This window comes from Penaeus vannamei, chromosome 19, assembly GCF_042767895.1.
Source record: "Penaeus vannamei isolate JL-2024 chromosome 19, ASM4276789v1, whole genome shotgun sequence".
In the NCBI taxonomy this organism is placed as follows: domain Eukaryota; kingdom Metazoa; phylum Arthropoda; class Malacostraca; order Decapoda; family Penaeidae; genus Penaeus; species Penaeus vannamei.
The window spans coordinates 12,604,876-12,619,875 of record NC_091567.1 but is presented as its reverse complement, the minus strand read 5'-3'; the positions used below and the strand labels follow the sequence as shown (position 1 = coordinate 12,619,875).

The following is a 15,000-nucleotide window of genomic DNA, read 5'->3' as shown; positions in this document are numbered from 1 at the left end:
CGGTCCCCTACCCGTCTCCCCCCCCCCTTACCATAACATCTTGTCACGCTTGTCTCTTTCCTTCGCCTACCTGTGGGAACGAAATAATAAGTCGGTAATCAGAGACAATTTCCCCGTCATGTTGCCCGGGGAGGAGTAGGGGGACCAGCCCTACTATTGGTCGCAGGCTGGCGATTTAATGGCACGTATTTCATGCGTTCAGACGTACGGCCTAATATTTTGGTTAGACGTCGGGAAAACGGACTCTCTTTTTTTCTTTCTTAATTGTTTCTTGAGGGGAAGATGGTCACCCCTGTGGCGTCCGTAGGTAGAGGCGAATATTGACTGTTTGTTTTTTCTTTCTTTCCTTTTTATTAAGTAGGCCACGTGCACAAAGTGAAGTTGGATGGTTGGGTTGTAGGGGTTGTTTACGCGAAGGGATGCGATTGATAGCTTCATCTGTTGGGAAAGTCATTTTTGAATGGCCTAGATCTTTGTTAGAGGGTGGAATACCAAAGGGGACCATTCTCATCGATTAAAGATGTCACTAAATATAAGTTTACGAGACAACAAAGATTTAAAGTGTAATGATAATTATGTATGTATTTCTCCCCCACTCATTAACGCCGCCTCCAGTGACCCTCTATTGCAACTCTTACCACACAGTACGTAACTTGTATATATCATAACTTTCTCCCTTTCGCCGTCAGGAAAAGAGTCGTAAATAAACCGACCCCATAGTGCGTGTGTAACCGGCGGCCGACGCGTGATGGCGTGGTGAAATTCGCTCGCATGACCTATGTCTGAAGTCTCTCAACTCTACCCTTGCTGTTGCTTAAGCATCTTCGATGACTTCTTCGTTTTTTACGATTTTATTCCTTTTTTGTACTTTTTTTTTATCTTGTTACTGTCTTATTCGTAGTTTTTTTTTCTTTTTTTGTGTGTTTGTCACTTTCTCCACTCTTCCGTTTTTTCCTTGTTTGATTATTTGATTATGTAACTTAAATTTGATTGTATTGTATCGCTTCATCTTTTGCGACGTGTACTTTCCCCATCACGCGTTCCCATTCAGTTATTTCTGTGTTAATTGTCCAGTTCTGGAATCTCTCCTTTTCAAGTGTACCAATAGCAACCCCCTTATCCCTCTCCCTTTCCTCTCCCCCTTCTTCCCCGTCCACCTCTTCTCCCCCTGACCCTTGCACTCTCCCCGACCCCTTCCTCCCCCCTCCCGTCCCCTCTGACAGTTTTGGCACCTTGGCATCAGCACGTATACCCGGGTCGAGGTTCCGCCTTGATGTTGCTCTGTGCAGCCAGTTTTAGGCAACCAGTTTTTCATGGACGGGTTCCAGTTTCGGTCTTCTTGTTCATTCTCTTTTTTTCGTTTCTTTTTCCTTTTATTTATTTTATCTTTCATCCACTGGCCCTCATTCTACGGCTCTTTCCTTCCCTCTCTTTCTCCTTTTCATTCGTTCTTCCCTTTCCTTGCACATTTATCCAACTCGTGGATATTCTTTTCATGCAAGCATTTTTTTTCTTCTCGTAACCCCCACTTTGTTTCATAAGCGCTGTTCTCCATTACATTTTTTGTGGGAAGAAGTTACAGTTTTTTTTTCTTCTGAGTGAAGTGGCGAGCGAGGGTCAGGGCCATTCACTCTCGGGCGCTGACGAAACTGACCTGCTCCTGTTGTAGCACTTGCAGGAGCATGTATTACCGCACGCACACACACTGCGCCCAGACCCACATAGATGAAGGCGTTTGTATTAACATCTCGCATATATACCTTGATATATATATACATGCATTACGTGAGTACATACAGAGAAACAGTCGTATTAGCACACACACGCACGTGCATATAAACATAGACATCCATTTAAAAATTTAGGTATTCCCGTACTCAACGTACCTTGCATTGTTTACCTTACTATTTATTAATTTCCTCCCTTCCCCCCCCCCCCATCCCCCTCAGTTTCCTCGGACTTACATCCGGCTTTTGTTTCTCACGTCGCGAAGAAACAGCATTTTCTGGAACCTGTCTTTCCGGTCTTGCATTTCTGGTTCTCGAGAAGCGCAAACACCCTTTTTATCTTGGTGTTTCCTCACCTCGTCTATTTCTGGCGCGAGGGTTTTATGGCGGCGTAAGTGTGTGTGTGTGTGTGCGTGCGCGCGCGTGAAGTCAAAAGACGAATGTGAAATAAAAGTAAGTGACTTTAAACTATCTCGAATCATATTTCAGTAATCACAGTGGGTGCTTCTTGTAACCATGGATGGCATTTTTTCCCTAATGATAAATATACTCAGCTATTATAAGTATATGACTTGTCGATCTCTCCTCTCCACCTCTGACCCCTCCCCCACTAGTCGTTAGCTGGGATGAGGGGGGACGGGCCAGAATGGAGTGGTTATTGTGGTTTCTGCGGTCGTGTGGCGAAGGAGGAAGGTTGAAGATAATTATATTTTTTTATGATGGATCTTCTTGCATTTTTTGTATATGTAGATATAGACAGACACACACATTTATGTTTATATATATATATATATATATATATATATATATATATATATATATATATATATATATATATATATGTGTGTGTGTGTGTGTGTGCGTGTGTGCGTGCTCGTGTGTATGTTTAAATGTGTATATATTATATATATATATGTATATGTATTTATGTACTTATATATATATGCATATATATATATATATATATATATATATATATATATATATATATATATATATATGTGTGTGTGTGTGTGTGTGTGTGTGTGTGTGTCTGTGTTTGTCTGTCTGAGTATGTGTGTGTCTGTGCCTGTATCTATCTCTGTCAGTTTGTCTGTCTGTGTCTGTGTTTTTTCCTCATATATCCTACAAAGATATAGTGTGATTTCCGCTGTACGAGGAGAATTATTGATCACCTCGCCCCACCATTCCACCCTCCTCTTCCCTCCGTCCGTAAGTCCTTCTTCCATTGCCTCTCCCCCTCCCTCTCCCCCTCCTTCCCGCCTAAGATTTCCTGGTGTATTATTAGCTCAGGAAACAAAATCAGTGACTGAGGGGGAGGAAGAATAATAGAAAAAAGACAAGGCGAAAAGGAAATGAATAACTTCGATGAAAGGGAAATGCCGGGAGGTTGAGAATAAAGGTAGACAACAGAGAGGACGATAAAAAAAAGTTGGTGTTTACATGTAGAAGAAGATAAAAGGGAAATAAAGATGCCGGGAGTTGGGATTTAACTGTATTTTATGAGGAGAAAAAACGCAGTGGAAGAAATACAAAGAGTTTGAGGGTAAATGTAATCGAAGGTAAGATATATAAAGACGAAATGAGAGGATTTAGGAGGAGGAAGAGAAAGAAAAGTCATCCGAGAGAAAGAAAAAACTAAATAAGGAGACGGAAGAAGAAAAATATGTGGAAGAGGATGAAGACGAAAATTGAGAAAGAAAATTGTGGAAATGTTATGAAAAGGGAGAAAGAGTAGGCAGAGGAGCTATTTTTCTCATGGGATTTCGATGATGAATTGGCTGTTATTGCACGTGACTTTATGCGCTTGAATCTCTCTCTTCACTTGTTTTATTAAGTTGAGATTTTATCATTTTGGTTATTGCTATATTTTACTAATGTTTTTTTTCTCTTTTGTCTTTCCTTACTTGTATTTTTTTTCTTTTTCTCTCAGTTACGTCTCTCACTGTGTTTGTTTGCTTGTTTGTTTGTTTCTCTGTCTTCCTATTCTCGCTACGTGAGAGTTTTAGATAAGCCAAGAACAACAAAAACAAAACATTTAACCAAATCGTGGGAGAGTTACTGTGAGTGCGTACGTTCGTCCCATATCCATATCGCAGTGTATAGATACCCGTTATATGTGTATATTTATAGCCCGAGCAGGACACATAAAAGTTCCTCGGGCGATAACCGCGTCCTGGTACGCTGTGGGCGCGATAAGGCGAGGGTAATTTAGCAACTTGATAACAAGGAGGTTAATATAGAAGGCGATAATACGAGGAGGAGGTCGACGACGACGAACGTACGGACGCGGCTCGGTACCCTGGCGCGGCCCCGGCACCTGGCACTCTCTTCAGCGGCGGAGGTTCGTTGGTGGCCGGGAATCGCTCTGGCGATGGATCGGGCTTCTGATTGTAGGAATGGAAATGTTTTGATTTTTTTTACATTTTTTTTCATTTATGATTATTATTGTAATTGTTATTATCATCATTTGGTATTTGTGGAGTTACCCATGAAGCTTGTTTTACGTTGTTGATGTTATTATCGTTCATATTATAGATTGTAATGAATTTTGATTGGAAAGAAGTTGATTTGGTTACGAAGTGGAAGAGTCTACCGTCCATACCCATATCTCAAGAGCATGATAATGTCATGTCCATGTGTGTAAGGGCGAGGGGGAGGGGAGAGGGTACAGGCGGTGGCATTCGTCCCCGGGGAACATTGAGAACGGCAGGTGTTAGAGGAACGTTATGGGGACAGAGAGGGTGGATAGGGGAAGGGTTGAGTGGTGTGTGGGGGCGCGGGGAGGGGTGTTGGGTTCATTTTTATGGGTGTGTTATAATGGAAGTTCCTCATTGGGAGATGAGTGGACGGGGGAAGGGGAGGAAGGAGGTATGTGGGGGAGAAAAGGGGGGCGGAAAGAGGGATGTGGCGGAGGAGGGGGGCTAGGAATAATAAAAATAGCCAGGCAATAAGACCGCGTGATAGGATGGTATGAGGGAGGAGGGGAGGGGGATAGAGATGTGTGAGTGCACCTCGCCTTCAGACTGCTCGCTCTCCTACCCTCTCCGTTCCTCCTCCTCCTCCTCCTCTTCCTCTGTCCCTCCCCCCTGAGCTCCACCCCCGGAAATAGCAACTTAAAACAGTGCCACTGATGGCGTGGTCCGAGGCATCTGTTCGGGGGCAGGGAAGGGGCGGGAGTGCGGTGTTTTGTCACTTCTGCAGATACGAGTGAACACCTGTTTGGACTGAGAGTGTCGGGTTGGGCAAGGAAGGGAAGGGAGGGAAGCGAGACTTTCTCTTCCCCTCTCTCTTTCTCCACCTCTTTCTCTAATCTGTCTGTGCACTTATACGCAGCATCTCATACTGATCTAGAAATATAGCGTCAGTAAACTCCTTGCACCCTAGAGCCTGGTATTTAATTAATAAATTCAGTGGAACAGCTACCACTGGCAGTGCCCCACAAGCAATGTAGTAACGCAATTGATAGTACAGTGAGCTTCGACTATCGGCGGAAGTTGCGATCGTGCAATAGAGGGACGGGGAGGGAAGGGGGGAGGGGGCGTTAAAGGGCAGGGTGAAGTGATTGCAATTTCATGCTCTTGTGTTGGAAGGTGAGGTGGAGAGAGAAGGAAGGAAGAAAGATGGAAGGATGAGTAAGGGAAATTAGAAACTAAAAGAAGATAAGAGTAAGGTTGATAATGAATTAGATAAGGTTGATGATGATAAGGGATATGCGATAAGCTTAATAGATAATACGGGAGAGCTAGTGAAAAAATAGTGCAGAAGGATAGGAGTTAAAGAGAAAAAATACGTTTCGTTCACGTTCTTTCTGTGCTCGACACAAAAGCAAAATTAGGAAATTGGGATAATGTTGGATTTCCGGCCCTATCTCGACTTTCAGGATATTGATTGTTATAGGAGAAGAAAAACCCAAGTTCAGTCACTGCAACCATTGTGCATAAAAAGTTCAATCATTGCATTGCCGTGTAAAAAAGGGGGATGAAAAAACTTATAATGGCCGGTACATCAGACAAATAATTCGTTCGCTCTTAATAACATTTCCCTCCCCATTTTGTAAACACCTTTTTCCGAAAGTGGCCATTTCAAGGCTGTAATAATGAAGCAGTCAGCCAATTGCTTTCAGTTTATTGAGCGATACATAATAGGAATGAATAACAGAGATGGCTTTCGCGAAGGAATGACGGAAGGTCGACGAACCCACGAGCGACGTTACCATGCGAGAGGGACTTCGAAAGAGAAAAGCAAACGACGAATGATACGATATTGCTTTGTGTATAGGCTTATTCTTGTTTGTATTATGCCTAATGCGTGTTATGGTCGAAACAAGATAGGGATGAAAGTGTATAAAAACCACACAATGTTCGTGTTGTGTTCAACTTGATTTCTCTGGCTCCTCTTCCCCGTTTCTCTAATTTGTTTCTCATCTTTTCGTCCCCCCCACTGCTCCTCTTCCTCTTCACTTAAAGCTAGCTTCTTTTAAACCAAGCCCAGCAACAGCTCACGGGCCCAACCAACCGCAAACACCGGCTTGAGATTGTGGGTCATTTTTGCGCGGTAGCAATTTCGAAGCCGTCTTGGGGGGTGAGGGGGGGTAAACCACAGGCGGGAGGGGGCCGTCACGCGGAATCCCACGCTGTTGCTAGGTAGCCTCTGCTTCCCCTTACCCCGCCTCTTAGGCCCCCTACTCGCGCCCCTGCTATTACTTGCTCCCTCTACCTACTCCAACTGTCTCCTCCCCTACTCTTCTCCCCCTTTTCTTGCTCCGACTTCTACTACTACCTCCCATAAGGGTGCGGAGCAGTAGGGGGCCTCCTATTTCTGCTTTTGCGCCTCCCGCTCCTCACTTTTTTCTCTTTGTATTTGTTTCTCCGATTTGTTTGTCCCATCTGCTTTCTTCGATTCTTCTTGCTTTGCTCTGTCCCCCTCCTCCTCCCCCTCCCCCTCCCCTTCTGTTCCGTAATATACAGTGCCAGCTTTTCTCTTCCTCCCCCCACTTCTCCAGTAATTTACTCCATAGAATTTATGAGCCTCGGCGTTATTAAACTGGCCTCCTCGACTTTCTACTAAAAAATCGATTGCGAACGAGGCGCAACATTGCAACAGAATACCAGGTGACCGAAAATGACTTTGAACGTTACAAAGTCGTAACAGGAAGACGTCACTAAGTGAATATGGGAAGGGGAATGGATATGATATATATATACAGTATATGTATGTATGTGTATGTGTGTACACACACACATATGTATACATACATATACATACACATATGTGTACACACACACACACACACACACACACACACACACACACACACACACACACACACACACACACACACACACACACACACACACACATATACATACATGTGTGTGTATATATATATATAAATATAAATATATATATATATCTATATATATAAATATATATATATATACATACATACATACATATATATATATATATACATATATGTATGTATGCATTTATTCATACAAATACATATATACGTATACATACAAGAAATGTATATGTATACATGGGTTTTAAGTGTTTTCGTCATTTTCTTGTTCTTGTGTTCAATTTATTTCCTCTCTACCTCTGTTCCCCCTTTCCATTTTCCATACAACGGCGTTCAAATACTTTATAAGGGTTCTTGTGCAAGATAGCCTTTTGTGTTCTTTCTCGTTTTCCGTGAGAGTCCGCCACATCCAACGATAGTCCCCTTTATCGCTGTTTATCTCTCTATAATAATCTTTCTCACCCTCTCCTTATCCCTATCAGTTCTTCTCTATCCCTTTCTGTCTCTCCCTCACTCCCTTCCTCTTTTTTTCATCTCCTTTCTTTATCATTCTCCATCTCTCTCCTTCACTTACATAGTCACTCGTGGGAGGAGGCGCATAACAGAGAATGGGGGGGAGGGTAGATAGGAGAGGATGGGGGTAGAAATAGGGAGAGAGTGCAGAGAGAGGGAGAGGAAGTAGATTGAATTGGGAGAGGAATAGGGCAGAGAAAGGAAGGTGATTGGGCAAAACAAAGGGAAGGGGAGGAGGGCAGAGATGGAGGGGAGGGAGGGGGGAATACAGACAGAGGGAGAGGAGGTCAGAAGGAGGGAGAGGAGTTTGATAGAAATAGGGAAAGGAGATGGGAGGCGAAGGGGAAACAGAGGGGGAGGCGAGGGGGAGGGGGCAGAGAATAGAGGATGAGAGCAGAGCGATGGAGGGGAGGGGAGCATAGGGAGGGAGAGGAGGGGGATAGAAATAGGGAGAGGAGGGTGATGTGGCACGTCATTTATCTCATCACGTTGTCCTCATGCCGTTTCCACGTGACCGATATTATGGTAAACTGATTGTTACGTTGTACACAAAGTTAAGGGGGAAGGGAGAAGGGGTCTGTCCATGGGGAGGGTTGAGGGGAAGAGGACTTTCCCCTCTGATGAAATGGGTTTAATGAGGCGTAATTACTATATTGCTGTTGTTAAAAACATTTGAATATCGTGTGTGTTGCAGCTGCACATAGTACTCATCAGCAGCAGTGGTGCTTCGTGATTATTCGGTGTTATTTAATTTTCTTTTAACGTTTAAAGACACACGCACACGTACACACACTTTACACTTACACAGTATGCCTGTATGCTTGAACGTACATGTATACATCTTTAAACATATCCCATTCTGTAGTTCCTTTACATTAAGGTACCATTATTCTCATACTTTTGTTTTGATTAACTATGGTCGCCTTCCGCCATACTTAAAATGCCTCGTGCTCTCTCTCTGTTAGGCCGGGCCACTCCAGAAAAAAAGGCCCGGGTGAAGCATGACTTCGCATATCTACCTGAACTGATCTATGGGCGAAAGAAAGGGGAGTTGACCGTGGTCATGGTCTGCGATCCCTGTCCACATACCAGTTCCTTTCTTATCTGTGGGCAGTGCAGCGTGTGGTCCGGCCCGGTCTCCTTTCATCGCGCTCCTGGACGGGGAACGGCGGGGATGTGATGTGCGAGTGTGTGTAACGATTATGTGATTATGTCTTTAGTTATAAGGCGATTAAGCAGTGAAGAAAGCTCCTATTTGTCGCCTCTCTCATTTCTGTGTTTCACTTTCTTTTCATATTCCGTTATCTGTTTTTCTTCCACCGTTATCGCTCCCCATTATTCTCCGTCCTCTTCCTCCTCTACCCACCTGTTTCGTCTTTCTCTTCTCCTTCATTCTCCGTCTCCTATCTCGCCTTCCTCCGCCGTTCTCCTTCCCCCTCCTCTCACATCCATTGAATTCTCCACTTGGATCGCCACCTGTTGCCCGACATTCTGTTTAGTGGAACTTTTGTGAGGAAATCACGCGTCGCGCCTTCTCAGAGGACGCTGCGTAAAAGACCGGAGGAGCATTGTTTACTGCGTCTTTTCGCTCTTTCGGTCTGTTCATCCATACTCCTTTCTTTTTCTCTTTTTCTCTCTACCCATGTCTTCACCTCTTTTTCTTTTTCACTTCATCCTTTCATCGGCACCTCCCTCATCCCCATTATCCAGCCACATCCTTCTTCTAGGATCATCATCCCTGCTTCGTCTACCATCCCTTCCTCGTTCCCATTTTCTTCGAAGCGAGGAGAGCCAGTGAGCCGCAGACCCGTCTCGAGTGGCTCTGAGGAGACTGGAGTTCAGGGAGAGAGATGAAGCTTAGCAAATAAAAGGACGTGATATAAATAGTGGAACAGATACAAAACAAAGAACTCGGCAAGTAAAAGAGAGGAGGAAAGGACGGTGTAAATAAAACAACATGAATAACTGAATTATGAGCTTTGTGAATTAATGCCGAGAAACAGGCAGGCACAGGAGTATGTTGGCACGTTTATGTTACTCGTGTGGGTTATGTGTCTGCGGATGGACGATGATGTAAGCAGGCGATGATGTAGCGGTGCGGTTGGCCACCATGATAAGGAGCCGATTCGCTGCTCTCGAATTATGGTGAAATCATGGCCCCAGGGTCAGCTTTAGAGGGCTCTTGAGATGGAGAGCCATAGAGAGCGGTCAGGTACTCTGTTTTCTCTTTCTTCCTTCCTTTTTTTTCCTTTCTCGCATTGGTGTATTTTCTTCTCTTCATCTTTGCATCCTTCTTTTCCTTTTCTATTTTGCATGGTCATGGTGTTTCGCATTCGGCGCCAAGTATAGCGTTTGCGGCACAAGTGAATTAGAGTCAAGTCAGGTCAAGAGGCGGAAAGTGCAGTCACCGCTCTAAAACGCTGCGGTCGGCATGGCTTCGCAAGTTGACCCTGGACTTAGCCATACCAGACTGCTTCTGAGGGTCATCCCTTGCGCTCGTTTGTAAGGATGCCAATTGCGAGGCACAGCTTTTTTACGCGAGGGGGACTTGGAGGGTTTCTTGCACTCTGGTAGAGAAGCAAGGAGGAAGAGAGAAGGGGAGTGTGAAGGAGGAGCGGTAACCTTGTTTCCCAACTCCCCCCCCCCTTCCCCAAGCATTGAGGAAGGTGCGAAAGCAGAGGGAGAAAAGGAGAAGGATGGAGAGGGAAGATGAGGTAGAGAAGGGAAGGAGAAGACGGGCGAGGGAAGGTGCGTTAAAGAAGGGAGAAAGGGTAGGGGAAGGATGGAGAGGGAAGATGCGAAAGAGGTGGGAAGGAGAAGGAGGGTGAGGGAAGGTGCGAAAAAGGAGGGAGGGAGGGAAGGAGAAAGAGGGGCGAGGGAAGATGAGGGGGGAGTAGGGCGTTGTTTATAGGATCCGTCGACGCCCCGAGGAGGGTTTTCCTCAGGCGTGTGTGACGGCTAGACACTCAGGTGCTAATGTTGGAGGAGCGGGGGATTAACGTGGCACTGGCACTATTTACCTGAGAATATCTGGCACCGGTAGACAGGTAGACTTGGAAAGGGATTGTAGTTTTTCTTGCTTTTCCTGCTTTAATCATCTTATTTTTGTAAGCTTATTATTTTAGCTCTATTGAAATTACGCGATGGAGAAGGGCGAGTCCCTCTCTTTACGCTCTCTTTGAACCCCTCGGCTTTGCTGGCGTAAGTGGAGAGGACTTTATCGTATTTCTTTTAGGCGAGTACGTACTTCCGGGGATTCTACGCTCCCCTCGCTCTTCTCCTCTTCCCTCTGCTCACATCCCCCTCTCCTATCTCTTTTATTCCCTCGTTCTCTCGCAGTTTTCTCTCCTCTCCCCACTTTCCTCATCATCCCTCCTCTTCCTACTCTTTTCCCCACTTTCCCTCTTTTTCTCTCTTCTCTCCCCTCTTTCCTTTCCCAGCGTTTCCCCTCTTCCGTCTCTCTTTTCCGCACTCCCCCCTCTCTTCTTCCCACGCTTCCCCTCCCTGCCCTCTCTTCTCTCCACGCTACTCCCTTCTGCCCTCTCTTCTCTCCACGCTACCCCCCCCCTTCTGCCCTCTCTTCTCTCCACGTTTATTGCTCCCCATTATTCCCTTCTGCCCTCTCTTCTCTCCCCGTCTTCCCTCTCCCTTCCCAGACCCTCCTCTCCGACGGCCCAGACCTCTGTAAGGTGTTGCAGGCTCAGTACGTAAGGTATTAGAATCGCACAAGGCGGCGAGCCCAGACTGTAGGGTCGCTTGTAGTGTTTCCGGTGGAGGAAGGGACGACTTGCTAATTTGTTTGGTAAAAAAATAACTTATTAGATTACGTAAATTTGATGAAATTGCTATAATTTTTTTGAAGTTGAAATACAAAGCCTCCAGCATCGATGACTCAAATGTAATTCTAATCAACAACAACGCTTTTACGTTCCACAATAGAAAAAGAGTGATTTCCAAGGAGAGCAAACAGAAGCCCGATGACATCAGAACGAGAGGGAGTGGGCGATAGGTGAGCTGTTAGGCGTCACCGCGTAATCTGAGAAAAAATGACGTTCTCGTGATGAGAGACAGAGAGAGTGCGCGGCGAGGTTGGAGAAGAGAAAGAGCGAGGACAGGAGAGCCAAAAGAGAAACAATAGAATACAGAAAGTAGACTGATTGACCACTTTCTTTCGTGTGTATTCAGGATCACATTTATCTATCCATTGACATTTACTTCTCAGACACCTTTCTATCCCCCTCCCCCTGTTTCTCCTCCCCCTCCCCCTCTCCCCCTGTTTCTTCCCTCTCCCCCATTTTACTCGCTCCTCGTCTTCTCACATGTCACACTTGCGTCATAGGGAGTGATGGCATCTGTGTTTTGAAATAATTCATGTTACTGATAGGAGGTTCTGTAACCATACGATGGTTGACTTTATGCTGGATGTATTGTGGTGATGTGATTATTATTATTGCCAACTTGATGCTTAACATTACTTATTGTTTTGGTATTGTAATTAACTTTCTTGTTTTAATGATTTTAATGACATTTTGTTTCTGTATTTTCAGATAAAATTACCACGTCCCACGTAATGGAAATAAACACATATGCTCCACCGTTGGTTAAGAAAGGTGAGTATGTGTGTGTGTGTGTGTAAAAAAAGAGAGAGAGAGAGAGAGAGAGAGAGAGAGAGAGAGAGAGAGAGAGAGAGAGAGAGAGAGAGAGAGAGAGAGAGAGAGAGAGAAAATGGAAGATGTCAAGTGTTGCGAGCAGAAGCAGACCTCCCCCATTCCAATTCCTTCCTTCTTTTACCATTGTTATTGCTGCTTCCCCCATCCCTTTCCCTTTCTTCGTTTGTTCCTGTTCTCCCATTCGCCCCCTTTCCCTCCCTCCCGCTGAAGGTGCTTACTTGGTGAATGTGTTATTGTGACGTCAGTGCTTGCAAGCGTAGCGGGACAGCCTTCAGTAAAGATGCTTGAATACCTTGTAAGACGTCGAGAAGAAGGGCGAGTTGCTTCTCCCAATGGCTTTCCCGATTCGTGCGGCGTCTGGAAGGAAGGGAAGATAATATTGTTTCATTTCGGGTACTTGAAAAAAGCTTCAGGTGACTTGAGAGGCTTATGAAAATTGCGTTCGAGAATAGGAATGGACTCTTTCATGTGTGTGTGTGTGCGTGTGCGCGTGTGTACGTGTGTGCGTGTGTTTAGAGTTACATCGCAATATGCCAACTAACGTTGTTATCAAATATAAAACTTGTGAATCATCATGAGCTTATAAATTTAATGATACAGAGATTTCACTTTGCATAAATACTCATGTTTTTCTTTCTCTCCTTTCTCCCTCGTCCTTCCGCCCACAACAGAGGTGAACAGTCCTCCTCTGGGATCGCCACACTTGGGGTCTCCTCATCTGCCATCCTCCTCCACCACTGACACCAACAACATGGCCAACGACGCTGTGGTCGCCGACTCCTCCTTCCAGCAACACATCCTCCAGGTAAGAGTGACGAGTTCCCGGCCGGTATTTTGGTGCGCACACTTACATACACACATGTACAAACACGTGAACATGGGCAGAATACAGTCGTGTGTGACTCACTCACACACACTCACTCACTCACTCACTCACTCACTCACTCACTCACTCACTCACTCACTCCTCACACATACACACACACGCACACGCACACGCACACACACACACACATCCTCACACACACACACACACACACACACACACACACACACACACACACACACACACACACACACACATCCTCACATACACACACACACACATCCTCACACGCACACACACACACACACATCCTCTCACACACACACACATCGTCATACACACACACACACACATCCTCTACACACACACGCACACACACACATCCTCTACACACACACACACACACACTCACACACACACACACACACACACATACACACACACACACACACACACACACACACACACACACACACACACACATCCTCACACACACACACACACACACACATCCTCACACACACACACACACACACATCCTCACACACACACACACACACACACATCCTCACACACACACACACACACACACACACACACACACACACACACACACACACACACACACACATCCTCACACACACACACACACACACATCCTCACATACACACACACACACACACACACACACACACACACACACACACACACACACACACACACACACACACACACACACACACACACACACACACACACACACACAGTCCTCACAAACACACACACACACGCACACACACACACACACATCCTCACACACACATCCTCACACACCCACACACACATACACACACCCTCAGGTCCACGCATTAGCATATACTTAAACAATAATGTGCGCCTTCGTCCGTCCATACGTGTAGAAATAAAATATGGCGCCAGAAATAGCTCTTCTCGGCTCCTGTGACTCATCCCTCTTTATTGAAAGGAAAGGAGGCTGAGAATAGACGGTCGCCTATTCCACCCACCCACACTCCCCACACTCCCACTCCCCACACTCACCCTCCCCACACTCCCACTCCCCACACTCCGCTCAGCCCTACGCTTCCCTCTGATCCTCTGGTCCACACACTCCCACACGCAGAACCACAATTCTATACACCCTTACGCTCCTCCCCCCTCCCCCTCTGAATCCACCCCTCCACACATACCAAACACCCCTATACCCCTCACAAGTCGTCCACGCCCCCCCACCCCACAGCCCACTCCACACCCCACCCCACCCCACACCCCAACCCACACCCGTACTCTTGAGACACGCCACGCAGAAACGACACTACAGGGATATGCTCTGTTCGGTCCGTGACAGGGAATGGGGTGGTGGGAAGCTGAGCGCGGGACTGGGTGTACAGATTGGAAAGCAGGTGGATGGACTAGAGTATACAGGGCAGATAATATGCGATCTGTGTGTATGATATATGTGTACATTATATTACAGGTAAAGGGTGATAATGTGTATGATAGTACCGAGAATGCTGGAGATAGTAGAGAGGAGAAAATAATGTTTTGATTAAATAATAATGCATTTTTTTCTGCCAACAGTTAAAACAGCATCAGCAGTTACAACAGCAGCTCCTCCTACACCAGTATCACCAGCAGAAGCAGCAGTTAGCGGAGCAACATGAAAAACAGTTGCAACAGCAGATAAAGGTAGGCATTACTGTTGTTCTGTCCCTCCCGTTCCCCGTTCCCCGTTCCCCTCCCACCCTTCCGGTAACAGTATGTGTATACATATTAAATATGTTATTGTTTTGTGTATGTTTTTGTTTTAAGTACGTTTTTCGTGTTTGTCTTTGTTCTTTGTGCGAGATACGTGGTGAGTTAAATACTTTGTAGTTTACAATCAGCTGGAATTGGTGTGTATGAGAGAAAAAACAAAGGTGAAAGACTATAGACAA

The 15,000-nt window shown here is 45.6% G+C and overlaps 2 protein-coding genes across 19 annotated transcripts in view; both read left to right on the top strand.

Annotated features, from left to right (window-relative positions):
* The window catches only part of LOC113809137 (peroxisomal trans-2-enoyl-CoA reductase), a 289,487-nt gene that overhangs the window by 119,219 nt on the left and 155,268 nt on the right, over nt 1–15,000 (top strand). The gene's annotated exons all lie outside the window — the stretch shown is intronic.
* HDAC4 (histone deacetylase 4) overlaps nt 1–15,000 on the top strand; it is a 233,794-nt gene that overhangs the window by 168,921 nt on the left and 49,873 nt on the right. For all 18 annotated transcript variants that reach the window (XM_070133915.1, XM_070133913.1, XM_070133918.1 and 15 more), the window contains 3 exons: nt 12,096–12,158; nt 12,890–13,023; nt 14,645–14,752. In XM_070133915.1, the coding sequence (XP_069990016.1) occupies nt 12,096–12,158; nt 12,890–13,023; nt 14,645–14,752 (305 nt within the window). The remainder of the gene's footprint in view (nt 1–12,095; nt 12,159–12,889; nt 13,024–14,644; nt 14,753–15,000) is intronic.